Here is a 22,849-nt window from a genome sequence, read left to right as displayed (position 1 = left end):
GATATTCAAAAAATAAAATATTGAACAGTCTCAGGAGAATAACTCCTGCTCTTCCTCACAGTTACTGCTACATGTTTCTATCTTTTGCACCTCTGTTCTCTCCACTGTCTTTCCATCTTCTCCTTCCACTACTTGTGTGCAGTGATGACAAAGATAGGTAGAAAGTTTGGCAGCTGAAGGAAAAGATGTATATTTAAAACCAGGCACCTTTCTCCGTCCTCTCTCTGCTTCCAATTGTGAGTGTCTGTCTCCCCTGGGGGTTTGCTTCCTCAACTCTTGCTGTGGTTATGACATCGTGTGTGTCTTGAGTGTGAGCATGTGGCATGTTTTGGTTTGTGGTTATATACTGGCATTTGAAGGCAAGTGTACTCTGATGATGACACTTAGCTGTCAGCATGCACCATTAATGAACACAGTGACACACAAAAACCCTCACCTAACCCTCACACACAAAGGCAGTACAAGACAGATCAGCAAATAATCATCACCTCCTCTCAGTTTATTTTTTTAATAGTCTGCAATAAAATTCAGTGAAAGATTTTAGAAGATTTCTTTTTAACTCTAATAATCAAGTTTCTTCTCTTGATTTCTTCTCTTTTTTTGCTATCTTTCTCAGAATCTAACCCAAACTTTTTTTTTGTCTGCGCTGTGTATGCAGCCTGATGTGTGTGTTATATGCATGTGTTAGGTCGTGAACCCTGCACACACAAATCTGACAACTTTATTAATATGCGGTCAGCTAACAGGAGCCTTCCCCTGTGTGCATTTTTGTGTGTGCATATGCACAGATGGATGTATGTGTGCTGAGCCTTCATCCAATGCCTCTGCTCTCGAGGATGAATTAAAACACACAGATCCACACTCACAGAAGGATCATACACACACTCAGGTTGGCTCGCTGACACTATTTAGAGTTGACTGGCAGATTTAATAAGAGAACAGGGTGTAATCTGAAAGAATCCATTCAGAGATGGATTATATTGTAATCTGTGGATGGAATAGCCTTTCATCTCTATCTCTGGCCCATCCTTGTCTCTGCCTCTCTATCTCATTTCTGTCTGAAAACAGCACCAATCTTTTTAACCAACCCCTTTTTTCATCATTCCAATCCTTGATTCAACATGCATTTTTTTCAGTTTCCAGCTGAATGACACACTCGCTCACACACCCTCACACAGCTGTGTCACCTCAGCAGCACTTTTCTGTCAATCAGCAATGATTGCACTGACGAGAGGATTGTAACATTGCAATGCCTCACTGGCTCTTTGGTGCTACATTTTACCCACATTGATGAGCATGCTGGAACACACACACTTGAAGGAAGCTGACAGGGATTATGTTTTTTTGTTTTTTTTTTCTTTTTCTTCGTACCCTATTATCGCTTTTTTTTTTTTTTTTTTTGAGGGGGGGGTTACTGATTTAACTACCCATCTTTGTATCTTGCTACTTTCTTTGATGAAACTTTTTAGCCTCAAGTTGTTGTTCTGATATCACTTCGTTATCCTACACCCCATGTGGAGTTTTTTTTTTATCATCCCTCTCTCCATCACTCCTACTTTCCTTCTCTCAACCACATGGTGTTTCTCATTTTTTAAATGAGGAATCCCGTAGAGTTAATTCAAACTTCTGGGCTCTTATTGCAGAGTTTTTGCAAGGGTGCCTTTTAGCTGCCACAGCTTGCATAATCACAAATAACAAGCTTCTCTGCCAGTTTAGATATGTCTCCTTGTTTAAGTTGAAGAAGATTAATTTAATAATCTCAGTGTAAACGACTAAAATGAGAAGATAAAGAGGATGATAGTGAAGAGGGGAGGAGAGATTTGCAGCGGGAAACAAGAGATCCAGATTAGACAAAATGATGAATTCCCTTAGAGAATTGAGGAGTGTAAACACACTGACGAAGAGAAAAGTGCAGATCACACAACCATATGACATTTTGCCTTAACCTTTATTTCGATCATCATGTCCGTCACACGAAGAGGAAGACCATGTGCACAGTCCTCCCCTACTCTTTTTTCCATTTGCATACAATCCACTGTTTCTTTTCTATCAAGCCCTTTTCTTAAGTGTTCTCCTTTGTCACACTAGTATTCCTTCTGTCCTGATTTGACAATGTTCTCCCCTCAGACACATGATCATATATAATAGGTTAGGTTCACGTCACCTTACACTCGTTATCTGCAGCAGTTGCTGCCATTAAGGCTGCACTGATGGTTACTAGCCACTGTCTGACCTCTGCTTCCCACACTAGACAGCTAATGGACACTTTGCTCTTGTTCTCCCTACTTTTAGCTCTACTTGTCCATCATTCTTCTGTCTCTTCGTGTCTTCCACCCACTCCTGCCATCAGTCCTCACTTCTCCAAAACCATACCTTGGAGATTGTGACCAGATGCACAAAATACTCTTGTATGTACAATGAAATCAAAGGCACAGATTTCTAGTCTGTGTGTACTGCATTTTCTCTTTAGCCAAAGTATTAAAACCATTGAGATGTAAAGTAAATACAACTGTTGGACTCAAAAGTCTGAAAGCTTCCAGTTGAAAGAAATGTGTTAAAGGGGTAAGGTGTAAGTTTAAAGTTATGAAGGACAACTAAATCAAAACATTTAAAAATAGCATATATACACACACAAACAAAAAATACTGAAGCTCTTGATATGTACCACTCAGGTCCCAGGAAGAATTTTAATCACCCAACTACAGTTGTCCAACGTGGTGTGGTTAGTCAGAGAGGGTACTGTCAAAAAAAAAACTATGTAAAATGTCAAAGTTTACCGCAACAGAAATGTGTCCAAACATCAAATCCTCCCTGCATGCTGTGTATCAAATCATAGATTGATGAAAGAACTCATGCACAATGGGACCATGGAGCAATGGAACAAAGTGGTTTTAAGAGAGTAGATGGCAGTAACATGAGTAAGTTGTAATCTGGAGTTGCTGGAGAACGAAAGGTTCAAAGCCGTTTGACTGGTCACTTAATTACTTTTAGTATTATGGTTTTAAACATTTAAAACTGACAGAATGACCATTTTCCCCAATGTCGTGCACGCTGGTGCACAACATCTGGAGCTTTCAGGGTGGCGGTCTTCAACAGTTGATGGATTCCCTTTCACATCAAGCCTTGTTTGTGGAATCACCTGATATTCAGGAACATCCTTGGTTAGAGTATTGTGTTCTGTTATACACATAGCCCTTACACACATAGCCCACTTCTTCTGTTTCTACTTTCCTGGCTTAGAACTACATCAGCAGCAAATCAACTTCACTGCTTTCATACATGACGTCAGTATGCAGTGATGGAACAATCCTGGCTTAAAAGTTACATGTAAAAAAAAAAAAAGTCTTAAGGAGTGATAGGGCCCTCCATCTCACTTATCTTTCCCATTAATGACCCAACTGAAGCATCAGTGAGCGTAGGTGACAAGACTATCGAGTGTGCGATTGTGTGTCGCTGCATGTGCCATTGCTCGCCTGTCTACTTGTACCCACATACTTACATTTCCGTATGACAGTAGGATATGACTTTTTAGAGCTTTCTCTCTGATTAAAAAAAGAGGAGAGGGAAAATGTGAAGGAGGAATAAAGAGCAGTGTCAATTACCACCTTTTCCCCCTTCCCTTCAAAGAAGAGATCAAAGTCCCCCCCCATCTTCCCACAACATAACCATATCCATCCAAACCCCGTCCCCCGACCTCCATCAGAACTAGCCTGTTAATTTGTACTCTCTACTTTCCTTTATTGCAAATATACATATTCATCACTTATGAAGTCATGCACAGGAAACCCAGGGATGCTCATATATATGCACACACACACTTTCTTGGAGTACGATTGTACATTTAAAAGTCATATTAGTGTGAGCATCTGTGTAATATTGAGGTCATTCTCATGCTACCAAAAGAGGTCTGACCAGTCAGGGCATGGGCAAAGACCAAATGAAAGAAAGTGATTGTCTAGTACCAGAAAATTATCACTAAATCTTTTGATCCGCGTGCGTTGTGTGGTGAGGCCTTTGTGGATCGGTGTTGCTTTCTACAGATGCCATCAGATCCCATTGCTGTAATGCTGGTTTAGATTGCTGCTGGGGGGAGGTGTTGTTAACATATTTTAGGGCTGTTTGCAAAAAAGTTTAGGAAGAAGAAATGTCCAGTTAAAATCAATGTGGAAGCCAGGATGCCGTTTTTTTGCTGCAGTGGAACCAGTGGAACTCACCTTACTTCTCAGTGGTTTTAATGTTTTGTGTAATCAAAATATAGTTATAGTAAAATCAGTAAAATACCAACTAAAATTTTTCTGATGGCCAATCCAGTTGGTTTCATGCAGTTTTTCAGAGCAAATACTGTATTATATTATTCTAAGGGATAGCAGTCATAGTGAGCCCTTCTCTTTAAAAGAGGCCATTCAGATCATAAATCATACTCACACACACCACCATACTCTCCCACACACCTTTTAGGCCATAAATCTTTCTTCACATACTCATTTCACTGTACTCTTCTGAACGTTATCATTGTAATTTACACTCAGTGCTATACTATCTCCAACATGTCATAATACACAAAGTATTGGGGAAGTTCTGAAAGAAATAACTAGACTGTGCATAAAAGTGGCTTATGGCATTTTTATCTATGTATATGTGCAGTTAGGACGTAAGAAAAACATTTCTATGGTTGCACTCATTGTAGATTCCACCAATACCAACAATTAACAAAACAAGTCAAGATGCCATAAAATGAGTATGCAAGTTTTTATGACTAACTCAAATGAATAGAAAAGTAAATATGCCTGACTCTTTGTGCAGATATGTTGTTACTGTTCTGTAAACATCCTACAGTAAGTGGAAGTATTCACATGTAACTACCATACCATCACCACTGCCTACTCCACCCTCTGCTACATTAGATAAACCATATTGGCTGCAATGTTGAAGCCTTTGGAGTTGTTTAACCATCGTTATTTTGATTTCTTTGGAACAGATGGGACGTAGTTACTAGGGTACTCAATATATTTAGACCAGTTCTATCAGTGGTATTGCAGTAGTGACTTTGCTGCTAAAGCTATTCCTAACATATATTCTGTATAACATTTAATAATCTATAGCTCTACTTAAAAGAAGACAAATGTTTTTGTTTGCTTTATACTTTATGAGACTAAAGTTAATCCATCATTCCATCCAACATCCAAATTGCTGAGAATTGAGAATTAAATTTTGAAGTTGGGTTTGACTGGTAAATGTGAGGTTAATAATGGGTAAATGTGGGTCGCATTCGCCCGTGACATAAAACAATGGACTCTGTGATGGTCTGCACTCTTTAACGTGTGATTTAAAAATTTCTTGATTGTGCTTGTGTAAAAAAAAACAAAACAATTGAAGCTGAATATATGGGGGGCTGTTTTCATGTTTGAGAATTTGTTGCTGTGTGTGCAAGTATGATTTATTGGCTCAATGTCCTCTCATTTCTTTTTTTCTGTGTTGCAGATTCTGAGTCAGAGTTTGTGGCTCCAGCTATTGTGATTGGACCTGAAAACACAACAGTGGTAGCAGGAAGAGAAGCTACATTGGAGTGCATTGCTAATGCAAGGTAAGTTTTTGGTTCATTAACACACAAATACATGCTAGACAGTTCTGTTTCTTTACAGGGCAATTATAGCATACCACATAAACTTGCAGCTCAGCAAGTCTTCCCTCCTAGTGCTAGACACACCAACAGAGGCAATATACAGATAAACAGCTGTGCTTCCATCACTTCAGAGGACATTATAGTGACTTGCATATATTTCCTAGAGATTTGCTTTAGCTGTAATTAAAACTACTGTCTGTTGCACCATTCAAACCTCAGACCAAATTGCCACATTGAAATTTAATGATCAACATTATGTGAAGCTGATTTATGTCCTTGGAAAGGGAAGAGAAGTTCCATCTGATATCATGACACAAGCTAAGTAGTCCTACTAATTCACAATCACCAGTGCCAGATATTTAATGCACAAACACGTGCATTTTTATACCGGTACAGCAAAGTGTGTGAAGTCTAATCTTAGGTTTTTTTTAAGAGGAACAAAACTTCAACCTCATTTTGCTCTATATGTATAAATAAATTCAGTTTGGTTCCACAATATCGGTTCTATTGTCTGTGTTTATTTAGCACAAGTTAGCTCAGCCTTTTCAGCAGAGAACAAAAAAGTTTGTGACATCCAATAATAATTCAATTATTTGTCAGCTACGTAAACCAACAGATTGCAATGAATTTTCTGTTTGGTTTTATATGACTTGCTGAGTATGCACAAGCTGTTAAGTGACTGTGGAGTGGCGAACTCTCTTCTGATAGATAGAAACCTCAAGCAGAACCAGATTTTTTTTTTTTTTTTTAAGACACCATTTGCCTTGATTTTCTTTAAAGGAGGGGGGGGGGGGGCATAGACACAGACAATAAAGCCAGGGATGTCTGCTGTGGAAAAAAAAAAAGAGTCACACAACGTTAATGACAACAAGAATAGCAGATATATACTGCACATAGTGTGAGGAAGGTGCATCGTGGGAGGTTCTTCGCAGACTTATATCTGTTATATAGCTAAAGAGATAGTTCAGGGTCCAAACAATAAGTTTTATTAAAAAGTAAAGTATTAACTCATTGGATGCCAAACACATCTTTAGAGCTTTCTGTATGCAGAAAGCTGATCTGGCCGGGTATGTTTGTCAAAAAGGCCCCCAGAATGCACCCAACACATTGTGAATGTGCTCTTAGTCGGTACATTGAAGATCGAGACCCGCTATCCTAATTCACAACATTCCACGTTCCTGAAAAGCATCAGGGGGCTCCCGGCTAAAACTGGCAGCCAATGAGTTAAGCTCTATTTGTTGAGCGTTGCCTCCAAAAAAAAATACACACAAGCTAAAAGTGATTATTACTTTTACCTTTTCTGACACTTTGTATGTGCAGAGTTTGGACAAATCAAACTTAATACTTAAAACAACAAAACATACATTGAGGCAACTTTGTCACAATAATTCAACAGTATGTTATAAGTGCTCCTAATCATGATTTAATTATAAAGTTGCTCGTAGGTTATGAGGTGTAAGTGATTATTAGGCATATGAAACTACAAGAACTTAGCTGGAAAAAAAAGCTTAGTAACAGCAGAGGCCATCTCCACCATTTAAACAGAAGTATGTTCAGATCATGCATTCTTATTTAAAACAAAGTAATTTGGTCCCCTCGGCCTGCTCTACACCTGCACTCAAAAGGTATTAGCTCACAGTTTCCTATGGTTTTTTTTCTTTTTTTTTCTGACAAGAATAAACTTATATATGGAGGCTATTCCTGGTTTCAGAGCAGCACTTATTGGAAAACTTCCTCCACAGAAATAATTTTGAACCCAGAAAACACATGAAAGAGAGAAATATGCTATGTTTGAACTAAGACTTACATCAGTAAAATTACATACTTTGCTTAAGTGTAGATTCAGTTACTTTCCACATTAATTACTTTCCAGTAACTGTATATATACCTCTACTAACCCTAACATAACCTTTCCCCTGATACTTTACAATATTCTTGTATGAATAAAAGAGAAGGAAATGTTCAGTTGTTCATCACATGATAAGCTGTTTTTCCTCCAAGTCTGCTGCAAACCAAATGCAGGTGAAAATGAAATCTCAAGAAAAAAACTGACACAAATGAAAAAAGAAAAAAGAAAAACAGCTTTGCTTTCAAGAGCAGATGTCGAGCTGTATCACCGTTGTCTTACACAAATACTCACACACAAAAGAACGGCGTGTTGATGTTGTTTATCCTAACAAAATTTCATTTTCCAGAAAAACTCATTTCCTTTCTCAACATTTGGAATAACCAACTAAACCTCCTTCATGCTGAGTAGAGCTGACTGCTCCGATATACAGAGTGTCATCATTCATTTGCTGCCTCATTGACAAATAAACTGATGGATTTAATATGTTGTAATTGCCTTCTGTCACACTTTTCCTTTTTTCTCCAGTTCTCCTCACTCCTCTGTCCTCTTCTCTCCACTCAGACCTATCGACGGGCTTGTGGTGTCGTGGAAACGTGATGGGCGTTGGCTAGCCAGTGGGCGTCGGCTCATTATTACCGCCCCAACCTCTTCGGACACAGGGATATATGTTTGTGAAGCATCGCTTAGCAACACTACTGCAAAACCCATGGAGGCGAGAGCACACCTCTCTGTAATGGGTAGGAGAAAACCCTGACACTCGCGCAGTCAGGTTTGCATGTCTTCATGCAGACAATGATCAGTGCTTGCTGAAACTTGAATGATACTTAATTTTATAGCTAAGATTTTCATTGAAAATGGAATATTTTTTCTAAAGGGGACTTTATGTCCTTGAAAAGGAGGCAAGTCCTTGCAATGTGGCTATGAATACAAATTTATGTAACATGAGTTATACAAGTACACATGCAGTCCCTGACATCGTTATCCATTATAGTCCAGGGTTGGCCCCTTAATCCCCCCCTTTATGTTAAATAATTTATATTTTAAACTGTCTCTTGTCTTTTCTTGTACAGTTTTTGCTCCAGGCTCAGGTTCATTCTGTTTATTCTATAGTGATTTTCTGACTCTTTCTCCTGGCAGTGCTACCTTAAACACCCCAGGCTGTGCTTGTCAACTACAGGAATGCTTGAGCTGAATCTTTTGTCCACACTCGCCAATAAAATGTCCATTGCGGTCACAAACAGCTGTTACATTCATGTACACGCAAATCTATTTGTGTATTTCATGCCCAGACACCATCAAAAAAATGGCATCACAGACCCATGTGCCTATTTGCCCAGCAACTAAATTAGTTTTGCTCCCTGGAGTCGCCAATTAATAGGGGAACATGGAAAAGCCTCAAACAGGAGCGCTCTCGTACAATCCACTCCTGTCCTCAATGTGTGCACATAAATAGAGAACAACAAGCACACCAGCAGAGAGTATGTGATTGATGAAGCGAAACTTTTTTCCCCCCAGTTTGTCAGTGTCTTTTTGATCTGCTGTGATTGTTTGAGTGAAGAAACACCTAAGCAGAGAGCACGAACTACCCACGCCTACGGAATACTTCCAAGTCAGAAAAAACCTGAATATTCATCTGGCGCTTGTTCTTCTCCTGTGCCCTCCGCCTTTACTTTCTAGAACCAGTTTTTGAACCTCTGCCTGCTTCGTTCTTCCTGTGTTCCCCCCACAATCATTTTCCCCACATTATCTTCCTTCATTAGGCCAGGAGCGCTTTTAAGACCTGCCTGACAGGGAGAAAGTCTGCATACATTCATTTGTATCACAGGCGTAGAGACGGATGAATACATTGGTACTGATCCTCTTTTTTTCGGCTACAGGCTCAGCAGACCTTGATGCAATAAAAAGGATTCCTAAACAGAATAGTGTATGTGTCTCTGAGAGAGAGAAAGAGACAGCCTCAAAAGTATTCATTATTCAATTTCATTTCTTTTTTGACAATCCTCTAATAGGAATATGTATGACTCTGCAACCTCATGTTGGATACTGTACTGGCAGCTACTGGTGCAAACAACAGCATATCTATTGTTGTTCTCCATCTTTGTTTTGTATGGAGACAGCAGCGAATCAACAAAAGCTCAAAATCTTATACCCAGCCACCTAAAACACTTAAAAGGGGTTTTTGTGTGTGTGTTTCTATTTTCTTGTAGTCACCTCACTGAAGGGGATTAATGCATCTGTGTGATCAGTGTCATGCTACATGGCTTTCATGCCTTGCCACAGCAATACCAAACTGTATTTAGCATTCATTAATTGTGAATTCAAAAGAAGGCAGGAAATGGGAAAGAATAGTGATCAGGTAGTGCAGTAAAATAGATGTAGCAGAAATATGGGAATGTTTTCTACTTAAAGGGCTTTTTTCTTTTTATTACTGTTCAAACTCTTCATTTAAATTATGAGTTTTGAGAATCTAAATTATAGACTTGCTCTGATTATCCCTGTTGATGTGAAATAAAATAAAAAGAAGTAAATAAATAAATCAAATCTGCTAATAAAGGGCACACTAGTAAAACAAGAAAATAAGACAAGATTGGCATCATTCAGAGAGCTAACAAAGTGGTCAAAAATAACCCTGCAGCAGCTACAAAGCTCCACAGCATAGATCAAAGTGTCTGTTTTGATTTTACCCTCCACAGTGTATTCTGAATCGGCCAAAAGGCACCAAACGTAAAAAGATTCTCCGGTGAGATGAGACTAAAATAATCCTATTCACAAGGGAAACACCAGCACCTCCACTCCAGTGCTTACAAAATGGTCTTTTTTTTCACAGGTTGTAGGCAACAGCAAGGATAATGCCAAAGGGAGTAGAAACTTTCACACTTTTTCCAGGCTGTTTCGTTATCTACACGCAAGCACCTTGATTAAATCTTCAGTTTATCTTCAGTTTCCTTGTGTGACAGGAAAAAAGAAATAAAACAATGAGGATATTTTTCTTGAAGACATTACAGCTTTAAATTTACTTCACAGTTCCAAAAATATTATTGCTTATATGTAAGCGGTGTGCAAATACCAAAACAGAAACCAGGAAAAAATCTAGAAAATCCCTTTCTTCTTCTTCGCCAGAAAAAAGAAACCTTTTCATTCAGTTGTAAATAAATTTCACTTCTTTTGCCTCTCACTGCTGTGTGAAGCATCTTTTCCAGAGTAAAAATGACATAGACGGTCTTTATCTTTCTGATTTCTAGACTTGCTGTGTTTATCTTTTTTTTCTTGTAATATTCTGAGTAGGTTATTTTTTAACATTAATGCCCTGTTTGATAGATATTTACATTAGGAATAGGATTTTTTTGGGTGTTTTATGTATTTTATGTGTGCACTTTAACAAAGAGGATTGTTTCCCTAGGGATTTTAATGGCACATTTATATCTATACATAAAAACAGAAAATCTTACCTTGGGATGACAGTCTACTCCTTTGCTAGAAAGGAAACTACTTTTGTTGCAGCAGATTTAATTTTAAGTGACTCCAATATAGACTGCAAAACCATATTTAAAGTTGTTTGTTTAATTTATTTGAAGGATTTTAAGACCTTTAATATTTGTGTTAGTTTAAGCCTTCTGAACATTCAGTTTGAGGTGTTTTCTTTTATCCAGTATTAATATAGAAGGTGTTTTCCTTATAAAAGCTTTAATTTTTTTTTTGCCCTACATGTTTCTCTGTGTAGAACCACCATTGCTGACAGTTCAACCTACAAGAAAGATCTTGGCTGATATCGACAAGAATGTAGAGATCCCCTGCCTGGCTTCAGGTATGCTGTCTGTGCTTTTTAGATGTAAAACCGATAAGTCATGTTGTATGTGGTCCAAACATTACTGTTCCTTTGGTGACAAAGCTAAAAGTTGCTGCAGAAAATTAATTGAATCTGAGCTGAGACTAACATTGTTTTTCTATTAATTAGTTAAACAGAATTATGATTGAATGAGCTCAAATGTGTGACTTAATAAAGAATAGCAGTTTTCAAGGATTGAATTAAGTTTACAGATCTCTGCAAAACAGTGAGAATATTATATGTTGTTTGTTAATGGTGTTGTATATTGTTCAAAACGTAAATAAATAGGTTCCTCCTCTAATCCCCGAGTTTCAGAAGTGTAATAAAAGATACTTTATATATCATGTCTTTGCAACTTAAGCCCGGATCTATCTTTGTGCACTAAAACGTTTGCAAACTCACTGCACACATAAAAAAAAGAAAGTACAAACTGATATCCTAACAACACCCACTGAGGATTGCATCTTTCAAAAGCTCAAAATAGCGCATCTTCATCCAGTTATTGCGTCTGCCACAATAAATATTTAGTATAGGGCGTTCACGCGTTATTTTGCATGTTTTGGGAGGAAAAAATGTAAATGTAATATTTTAGCACCTGCAATGTGATCTATCACAATTAAGAGCAATTTTGCTGACAATAACTTTGCCAATATTTAATATGTTTCAAAAGGATGTGCAAACAGTTTGTGTGTAATTGCACACATGGCTGCAGTTACTGTCACATAAAGGAGACAGAAACAAACCAAGGAGATGCAGAGATCGCTTGTGAGAATATTTTTGTGATGAACAAGAAACCAATCATAAAAAATATCACTTATCCATCATTTTGGAACTGTTGAAGGAACTTACGACGGATTTGAAAAGGAGTCACGCATACCTGCCAATGACATATTGTGTGTCACAGCTGGGATCCCCCAGATGTGCTGTCCAAGTCCTAAATGCCATGTGTTGCGGTTATTAGGTTCCCACACACTCTGCAGTCATAAACTGAGGCCAAGCAAGTTTTTAACGACTGCCACGTGCGTGGAAACCTGATAACCATTCGGCAACATATGGCATTTAGGACTTGGACAGAACATTTGAAAGACGGGATTGGGACGTCTTAGCTGTGACCATTACCATACACTGGAATGACCCAGATTAAAGAAAGTTATTGTGTTACTGCAGGTGTTGTTGCCCCAAAGTCATCCTCCAACAGCTCTAAGATGACAATGCTAGATAAGCATATAAAAATTAAATAGGTGAAATTTCACAACAAGCCTAAAATGCATTCAAACCTGTACAGGTGAACTTAATGTGATCTTCTCTAAGCTTTTAAATGCACATGTCCAACTGTTAAATGTTTCAATAAATTTTGCACAAGTTGCTGTTCTCTAACAAGGAGCTTAACGGCAAAAATCACGGCAGGTGTGTGATCCTTGAATTGACCAATAAATGTCCTGGTTCAATTAGAGCTGGTGTTTAAACAGTTGTCCTCATCATGCTGTTCACATTTTGACATCATGAGACCAAGAGGACACCTAACAATGGAACAACAGTCCCTTGCCATTGCGATGCTTTAAACAGGATGTTCTCAGACAGAAGTGGCCACTGAGCTTGGAGTGTCACAGAGTGTCATCAGCAGGTTGCAACAGAGATATCGAGAGACTAAAAGAGTCACAGAAAGGCCTAGAAGTGGACGTCCTTTGGCCACATCCCGTGCTGATGACCGCTACGTTGTGAACACTGCCCTGAGAAACCGGATGATGAATGCCACTCAACTCCAGACACGTTTAAGAGAGGTGAGAGGCACCCAAGTGTCACGTCAGACCATTCGAAACCGTTTACATCAGCATGGTCTGCGTGCTAGACGACCTGCACGGGTACCTGACCACACCACCAGGCACAGGCATCAGCGTCTTGCATGGGCCAGGGAGCATTTACGCTGGACGAGGAACCAGTGGGCCTCAGTGCTGTTCTCTGATGAAAGTCGATTCACACTGAGCAGAAATGATGGCCGGCAACGATGTTGGAGACGTCAGGGAGAGCGCTATGCATCAGCCACTGTTGTCACCAGGCGAGCTTTTGGTGGTGGCGGTGTTACAGTGTGGGCAGGGGTGTCCACTTGGTACAGAACTGCCCTACACTTTGTGAATGGTACAGTGACAAGCCCATACTACCTGAATAACATCATTAATCCAGTGATTGTGCCCCTACATGAACAGCACAGGCCTAATTTCATCTTCATGGACGACAATGCTCCTGCTCATCGAGGCCGCATCATCAGGAAACGGCTGTTGGAGACTGGTGTCCCTCAAATGGAATGGCCTGCACTCTCTCCAGACCTGAATCCCATTGAAAACCTGTGGGATCAGCTGAGCCGTCGTGTAGAGGCTCGAAACCCTGCACCCCAGAACCTCAATGACCTGAGGGCTGCCCTTCAAGAAGAGTGGGATGCCATGCCTCAGCAGGCAATAAGTTGCCTTGTGAACAGCATGAGACGTCGTCGTCAAGCTGTAATTGATGCTCAAGGGCACATGACGAGATATTGAGACGTTCAAATTTTTTGTTGTGGTGTAACTACCATTGTTGTTACCTTTTGTGTTGAATTAATTTTTTGAGATGAGGAAATCAGTAGTGCATCCTTCTACTTAAATGTCTTACTTTTATGATATCACTGTAGCATGAACATATTGCATTTTCCATAAATTTCACCTGAAAGCCAAATATCCCTAACTTTTTGTGAGTAGTGTAGATATATATATATATATATATATATATATATATATATATATATATATATATATATATATATATATATATATATATAAATAATTTTATTAATTTTTTTACTTGTCTTGTCCAGCATTAAAGCAGGCAGAATGTTTTTGTTTGTCTATTATTTGATGTGTTTGTTTATTTTGCATAAAGTTTTGTTAAGTCTACACAGTACTGCTGGAACTGACTGGAGAAGCAGACAGAAAAAAGATCAAATGAGAACAGAAAGACAAAGTAAAATAAAAACAAGACAGAGAAGAAAGACATCCACAACCAGGAAACACTGCTTCTTCACCATCTGCTACACCTGTACTGTAATATAAAGGACATCTCATGGTGCCCCCACAGGAAGACAAAGTCAGCAGCTGGAAGCAGCACCAGAGATGAACAAGACCAGAAACACAACCAAAAAGAAAATAATGGAAAATATTTGAGTACCTGGGGGACAACTCAGTGACTGTGTCACATGCAGAATACACACAGTGAAACGTGTTTCCAGAAGAGTGATCATGCCAATGTGACCCCGCTTACACAAAGGCCAAAGGTAGGCAAGAGGACCCTGAGACCTGGGCAAACGGCAGCCACCCCCGATCACAGACCGCACCCCAAAATCAGCCTGGAGCCCAGCCACAAGGTATAAAAGGGAGGCTCTGGCCAGAGCCCCCAACAGTTAGTGAGCACAAGATCCAAGGGGCGAGAATGGCGAATGCCAACCCTGCCCAACACTGGCCGCCCAGGACAGATAGGATGCAGGCTCCAGGGCCCTAAGAGCCTGAAAGCAACCCTCTCCACCCCACCCCCACAGGTAGAGGGCCCACACAATGCCTACGGTGGACCAGGACCCCCAGACAACCACCTGGCGAGGGCCAGCCTGCACCCCAGCACAACAGCCATGCACAGCAGAAACAAGACCCCCCCCCCATACACATATCACACACACCCCCACACACGCACGAAACCATAACCCCGCCCCTCCTGCACACAACCCTACCCCCAACACATGCACAAAACCTTAACCCCCTCCCACACACAACCCCCCCAATCCAACCCAACGTTAATTACCTGCCTCCTTGTCTAAATCTCTCTTCACCCTGACTCACCTTTTACTCACATCCAGCTTCACACATTCGCTCTCACACACCCACATCACTCCCTCCCAACATGTCCAGGAGGAGACAACACAGGTGGGCCCCCAACGCCCCCACCCCACCCACCCACATCCACCACAAAGACACATACCCCCAGGGTCACAAACCCCCTCCACAGAGCCAGCCCAGACCCCGGTCTGGACAATGCTTTCCCCCCAGCTGTGACACGTAATATGTCATTTGCAGGTATGCGTGTCTCCTCTCCAAGTCCTTCCTGATTTTCTTCAACAGCTCCAAAATGCTGGATAAGTGACATGCTTTCATGGATGTTTTCTTGATCATATTAAAGTATTCAGACAAGATTGAAAAATGTATTTTCTGCATCTCACTGCTTTGATTCGATGTCTCCTTGGAACAATAACCACAGTCACGTGTGCGCATACAGACTTAAACAATAAAATACAGACTAAAACATGTCAAATGTGATCAAAAGGCTCTCAAATTTAACAGATCAGATTGCGGGTGCTAAATAAATATATTTACATTTTCTCCTCCCAACACACGCGTTAATTGTGTGCGAACGTCCCATAATTAGATATCCATTGCGACACACTTACTAACTGGATGTTATGTGCGATTTTGCACCTCTGAAAGACATATCCTATAGTGCACACAGTTTGTAAAAGAGTTTCTCCATTTTTTTGTGTGTGCAATGTGTTTACACAAATTTTTGTGCATGTAAACCTTTTGTAGATGCAGCCCATAGTCTGCTTGTGTTTGTCACTCAATGACCCATTGAGCAGGTGCAGCCCCATGTGACATCACATTTAAACATTGCACCACCTAGCTGTATAACTGTTGCTGGTCCTCGTGTTTGCACAATCATTCAACATCCCGGGTGTTTCTCTTTTGACTTTGCATTTTGCTAGAGCTTACCAATCTAGTGTATGGTATATGTGCTTTAGCTTGATGTCCTCATATATAATGATGCTGTGCTTTTGGCATATGTGCACATTAAAACGCTTTGACCATAATTGGAAATCCTGCTTGTCCATGACTCTTATCTTTGAATTACATGGAAACAATTACATATGAGAATGGCTTGAAACAGCCCTAAAAACTGTAACATACACCCTTCTAATTCCCTCTCACTGCCTCTCTCACACATACTGAGTGAGTTCATGTTCCTCTTCAGTAATCTGATACACTGGCAGTGTAATTAAATAGCAGAGGCCTGAGGGCATGGAGAGAGAAGGAGGCTAGGAGCAGGAATGAGAAAAGACAGAGTGACAGAGTGAGTAAGACAAGGAGGGGGTGAAAAATATTTCATGCATGTCTGTGAAAGCTTGACACAACAGATTGAGAAAGAGTCTAAAGTTTGTCTCTCCCTTCCTAGAACAGCCACTCACTCACATACACAAACTCACAGGTGTGAGGGTTCATGCAGGTTATTGCATGAGTTTCCTGCCTGTCATATCTGGCATGTCGGTCAGACAGTTGGGAACTGATACTGCAGATATTTAGTGTGCTGCACTTATATACATCTTTTATTTAGAATGTTTTCTGGCCCCCTCTGCCACCTTACTCTACCACCCACACCCTCCGATCAATATATTATTAACACTCATTATGCCCACATGCATATTTATAGAGCAAGATTGGATAAGAGGGAGGGAAGAATGCGAGAAGAGTGTGTGTTACTGTTGTTGTAGAAAAAGGTATACTTGCGTCAGCAGTGAGGTTAGGTGGCTTGTTGTTTAAGAAACTAATCTCGCCTTCTTTTTTTCCTCAATTTGTGTTTGTTTTTTAAAATGTACAAATGTAGGCATACCGCAGCCGCGAACTGAATGGTATAAGGATGCTGTGCCGCTTTCTAAACTGGCCAACCCTCGCTACAAGGTCAGTGCAGCCGCTGGGTTGACGGTGCGCAGGGTGCAGCCAGGAGATGGAGGAATATTCCAGTGCTTCACACGCAGTGCTGCTGGAGAGGCTCAAGCTTACACGGAACTCATTGTCTCCAGTGAGTTTTTCTGACACTTTTTGAAAACAATCAAGCACAAACTGATATGAACATACCTGCATCAAGCTTGCTGTTGCACACAGGTCTGACTTGTTTCGATTCTCATTGTCTTCCCACTGTTACACCGCTCTGCCACACTCTATTTTTTCCCTTTTACATTTCTGTTGAACTCCTCTTGTCATTTTCTTTCCACTTCCCAGTATTATTTTTCAGCAAATCATGAAAAAGGTATTTTCTCAAAACTCCCCAGTGCTGTAGTATGTGATGAAGACTTTTGCATATTTTGTGAAGTATCTATATGTTCAATGTCACTCATATATTAAAGTGATGCTTACAAAGGTACAGCCTACACCATTGTACAAACACAGTGTGTACATATATATATATATATATATATATATATATATATATATATATATATATATATATATATATATATATATATATATATATATATATATATATGTATGTACAGAGAGAGAGAGAGAGAAATAGATAGATAGATAGATAGATATGCTTCACCAACTGATGTTACTCTCAGTGCTCTAGTAGTTAACTCACCTCCAATATTACTCCTATGCTTTGATAAGATAAATAACAACGCTGCACCAGATACAACCGGTCTGTTAGCTAAGTATAACTGGCAATTAGCCATTGTAGTCTGACTTAACAGTTTCCAGATTAACATACTGTTTAATGAGCATTTGAAATCTTTTAAAATCCTGGCATAACCTCCACACTGCTGGCTGTTCTCATTTATGCACACTCACGTAGAAGCAGGTAGTGAATAAACCCTCCATTGATCAGAGGAGCTGCATTAGTGTTCAGATCAACACTGTCATCCTTTTTTTTAATCCATTCTTCTACTTCCATGCTGTTCTTTCTTCATCCATTTGCACGCACTTACTTGTCTTCTGACATCCTCTCTGTCTCATGTTTTGCTTTTCAGGTATGCCCCCCAGATTTACATCACCCCCATCTGACCAAACAGTAACTGATGGTGACACGGCTTTGTTTACCTGCCAGAACAGTGGAGCTCCAAAACCTGCCGTTACCTGGAAGAAAGGTGCCCAGCCACACACTCTAAAACACACCCCAATCATGCACACTGACATGATAACACACTCAAAACATGATGTGATCGTAATAGAGATGGACGTAATTACTCCTTTTCTTTCCTTCCACCAAGACTAACTTACTGCCTTCTAACTCTGTAGGATTGCAAGTGGTTGCCAGTGGCTCTTTCCAAGTTCCTCGGTTCACACTGATCCAGTCCGGTGGTCTGCAGATTAAACCTGTCAGTTTCCAGGATTCGGGAGAATTCACCTGCATCGCCTCTAACTCGGAAGGAAGCATCAATGCCACCGCTACACTTACAGTCTGGAGTAAGACGTCTACACGCACTTGCTGTAGACTCAGACAAAATTGCATAAAATAAACGTACATTTAAATGTTAAATATGCATTTTCTAAAGCGACTAAAACAGTTGTGAAACTCCAGTTTATCTGTATCTGTTCTGCTTGTTAGTTCAGGTCAGTAAACAGCTGTACGACTGATTATTGATGGTGTTCGCTTGTTTAACAGGCAACTAATCATTTTATCAGTCAAGATGGGGGTTAATCTGACCGTAAATGAAAGAATCCGCAAAGTGACAGAGTGCCTGATAAGTGTGTGTTTGTGAAACATGCTTGAGTGCTTCATTTCTTTCACAGTTCCTGTAAACAAGTTCACATCTTGTTGTTGCTGAGCACTGTGCTTTTTCACATACACGTTATACAAGATTGTGCCATGTTATGTAATACTTGAGTAGAATGGCAGATTGGATCCCATCTCTGTCTCTGCTCCTCACTCTCCATTCTGTTCTGTATTCTGTGTTTCTTTTAAGGTCGGAGTGTCATTTCTGTACCTCCAACAGACCAGCGTGTCATCAAAGGGACTACAGCTGTTCTGGACTGTAATGCTACACATGACCCCCGAATCAATATCAGGTACCTTCTCATAGATGTTTTCATCAAAAGCCAGCCTATTCGTATAAATCCCACTTGTTTTCTCTAACTTAAATAGTTTATGCTAATTTGTTCAGTCCTGAAATAACTTCAACACCTCCTTTGTTGCAGCTTCAAGTGGGATCGTGGTGGTGTGCCGGTTGTTACGAGTGGAGGCGGTCGTGTCGCTGTGCGGGGGGGCTCTCTCACTATTGGCCAGACATGGTCAGGTGACATTGGGGACTACACCTGCACTGTGGCATCAAGAGCTGGCAATGACTCCCGCTCTGCGCGCCTTGAAGTCATGTGAGTTCCAAGAATAACTTTTTTCTTTTGTTGTTAAACATATTTCGTTCAGCCTTTAAACAGATGAATTATAAGGTGTTTAGCATGACTCAGCACCAAAGCTTGGTCATTTCTGCCATTGTAGAATTTTTGCATGTATATTATTGTGTGCTTGTGATGGACTGGCGACCTATCCAGGGTGCACTCTGGCTCTCGCCCAGTGATTGCTGGGCTCTGACCCTTAATTGTAACCAAGCAGCACCCTGTGGTGGTTAAGTGTATCTTATGTGTAAGTCCTCTCGGGGCTGGCTCCAAAACAGAGCTAATTCCCATGGAGTCCCATGTTAAAAAGGTCACCTTTACTGCCAAACATAAACATGTTTACAGCCTGCTACTAAAAAGCATTAAATGGTTAACCTTCATGACAGCTGTTGGGGGAGTTTTTTTTTTTTTTTTCTTTTTTATAACTCATCTGTTTAGAAGATATTTCATCTTGAAATTATGCATAATTAGAGGCGTGTCCTTTGGATTAACAGGTACTTAAAGGAGGTAGAGTGTAGCACAACTGCCATTTTTAGCCAGTTAACAATGATTTAGCTTTAGCCCTCTTAACTCCATTAGCTGGTTAGCTCCCGTTAGCTCCGGGTTAGCTCGGTTAACTCTTAGCTACAGGCAGGTCAGAGTTTGATAGACGTCAATCAACCCCCACACTCGCAACCAACACCCCCCCTCGGCTCCACCTCTTTGCCTATTTTTGCATTTTCCGGGAGATACAGCACGTTTGAAGCTGTGAAGGTACCGATGGTGGGAACTTCCCTATGAACTTTAATTCAGCTTTTCAGAAACCTACTGGTGACGTTACAGATTCCGTCTATCTCTTCCTGGAACAAGTGGTTAAGAAAATGGATGAACGGATGGATGGTTAATGTGTGCATGCGATAATCTTTTACAGCACAAAGAAGGCTAAGGTGGCAGTAGGGTTTTTTGTGTACCTTGGTTGAGTTGTTTTGGCTTCTTCAAACTGAACTGTTTAAAATGATGCTGTTTGATGCGGTTGGTGATTATAACGGACAAATAACATTTACTTTTATTGAAACAGATGTAACAGAAAAACAGGAGATGTTAGAGAAAGCAATGTTTTTCATAATTGCAGCTATTGATTGACAGCTAGGAGGAGCTATGAAAAAAAAAAGATTTGGATGTGTTTGCAGAAGACTAGCGCTTTCCTTTGCATAATCAGAAAGCCAAACACAGAATATAGGTTTAAAATCTTGTTTTTTACTGTCAAAGAAGCATTACCTTTACCATAGTCAATATATTCTATTTACCCAGCACATCAAACAGGCAAAACATAATTGTTGTTTTGTCTTAACATATATTCCTTGAGAGGTGCAAATCAGATCATAACACATGCATTAATTCACTTCGTTTCTCCAGTTTCCAGACATGATGCTCAGTTAATTTCTAACTTTTACAAGAAACTAAAGCTTTTTGTTAATGTTTGTTTTTTCACCATATATATCCAATAGAAATCCTCTCCTCACAATCAAATGCTTGAGATTTTTCATCTAGCCATGCATTACACAGGGAGAAACACAGTTTATCCATAGCAGGTAGTCTGGACCCAAATTGCAGATATTGACAAGAAGGATTTCTCATGTTGCAACATTAAAAAGAAATATCTTTTAAAATGTGATTCAGGGAAGACATAGGTTACTGGTTACATCACCAGACCACAAAAAAAAACTAGTGAATGTTATTACTTGTTTTCATCAATATCCATGCTTATTTCAGATTTTGTGTTTGTGACATTAACACTGAAAGGTGTGCGAATATGGAGAGTTATTGTTAGACAGTATAACTGAATATGTGAGGGCACATCACAGCCCCTGCTCTGTGCTTCAATACTCTGAATTTAATATGTGTGCATGCACGTATACACTACATGCGCACATTAATGTTTGAGTGAGCAGTTTTTAAAACAGTTTACACTGATGCTATCATTAAAACATGCTAAAAACGCACATTTTAGGTGTATCCCAGGCTCTGACCCATGCAGCTCTATTACAGCTGCTGTAAGGGAAAATGTATTGCCCTTTAAATATTAATAAGCACTTGAGTGATATAGTTATAAACAACGTTTGTGATAATGATGTAATTGCATTGTAGGAGGAGAAAGAACAGAGGTTATTCATGTTGGACACGTAGGAAGGACACAGAACTATGTTTACATCTGTGTGAAAACAGGAGTGGAAAGAAGGGATTTCTATCTGATTCTCAGCATGTGTGTGTATGTATCTGTGTGTTTGCGTGTGTCCACATGTGTGACTGACATTCTCGTTAGCTTCGTATCAATGGGTCAGAGAGGCTAACAGACGCTGGCGGCTGAGGAGACGGACTAATTACCAGCAGGTTATTGGTTCAACTCCCATAAGACTCATTCATGTGTATATGAGAGTGTGTTGGCGCGTGTATGTGTGTTTTATGGGAGGGTCGCTGATGGTAGTTGCTCTAACATTCTCCAAGCTCATCTTTTAATTAATATGATCATGTCAGCTCTGAAAAAAAGAGAACTTTTTCAGTTCCCCTGAATCATTGCTGTCTTGTTTTGATATGGTACTTTCTCTCTAACATGTCTTATTCTTAATACATCCCCCCCGGTTGACTCTCTGTCGCCTTTTTTTGTGGATTTGTACCCTCTTTTGTGTTAAATGTTAATCTGTACAAACACAAACAGACACAAGATAAGCATTTGTAACCTTGCATTATCTGACGCAACTGATAAGAGCGTGCACTCTGTCAAAGAAGAGCCCGTGGTCAGCATATTCACACATCTGTGATTGCTTAGAAATAATTAATGAGCTTATGAATATCAGATACAGCCAGTCTGGGCACAAGAGATCATCTCTTTTATCATGGTTTTGCTATTAATATATTTATTTAGTTCTTTTATGTTGTCTGTAAAAATCTTTAATTCTGTTGTGTCTTCCTGCACCTGCAGCCTTTACACGAAGAACACGGAGTGCTGCTTTCTTTTCCATTTCTTCATTCAAGCCAACACTTTTTAAAGAGAATTACAATCCACTGGAATTGCTATAATCAGATGTCTGGGTTCTCTTTATTGCTTTTATGAATGTATCTATACTGCTAGTCTTATTAATGACAGGGCAGGGATGCACAAATATCTGCAGGGAATGAGGAAAATATCTGGAAAATGTCTTTTTAATAGATGCAGTGAGATATATTTGTGGTTTTACAGAGCATGTAAAGAATAAAAATATGCAAATGACAGTCATACATAAAAGATATCACCCACTGGAACTGATCCTGGACAAGATCCAAGAGCTAACTGGGGTTTCAGAGCCAACATTATTCCAGTGGCACATATTTAATGGAATACCAGCAAACAGAAAACA

The 22,849-nt window shown here is 39.9% G+C and overlaps 1 protein-coding gene across 1 annotated transcript in view; it reads left to right on the top strand.

The window, feature by feature from the left end:
• Positions 1-22,849, top strand: part of LOC306774736 (protein sidekick-1-like) — a gene marked incomplete at its 3' end in the record, with an annotated part of 268,973 nt that overhangs the window by 170,838 nt on the left and 75,286 nt on the right. Inside the window, exons 7-14 of the mRNA XM_079264893.1 lie at positions 5,482-5,584; positions 8,034-8,209; positions 11,194-11,277; positions 16,969-17,163; positions 18,113-18,229; positions 18,381-18,548; positions 19,049-19,151; positions 19,281-19,454. Coding sequence (XP_079121019.1) covers positions 5,482-5,584; positions 8,034-8,209; positions 11,194-11,277; positions 16,969-17,163; positions 18,113-18,229; positions 18,381-18,548; positions 19,049-19,151; positions 19,281-19,454 — 1,120 coding nt within the window. The remainder of the gene's footprint in view (positions 1-5,481; positions 5,585-8,033; positions 8,210-11,193; positions 11,278-16,968; positions 17,164-18,112; positions 18,230-18,380; positions 18,549-19,048; positions 19,152-19,280; positions 19,455-22,849) is intronic.

This window comes from Telmatherina bonti (assembly GCF_933228915.1).
Source record: "Telmatherina bonti genome assembly, chromosome: 3".
Classification (NCBI taxonomy): domain Eukaryota; kingdom Metazoa; phylum Chordata; class Actinopteri; order Atheriniformes; family Telmatherinidae; genus Telmatherina; species Telmatherina bonti.
The sequence above is the reverse complement of the archived record's forward strand: the minus strand, read 5'-3'. Positions and strand labels throughout refer to the sequence as shown.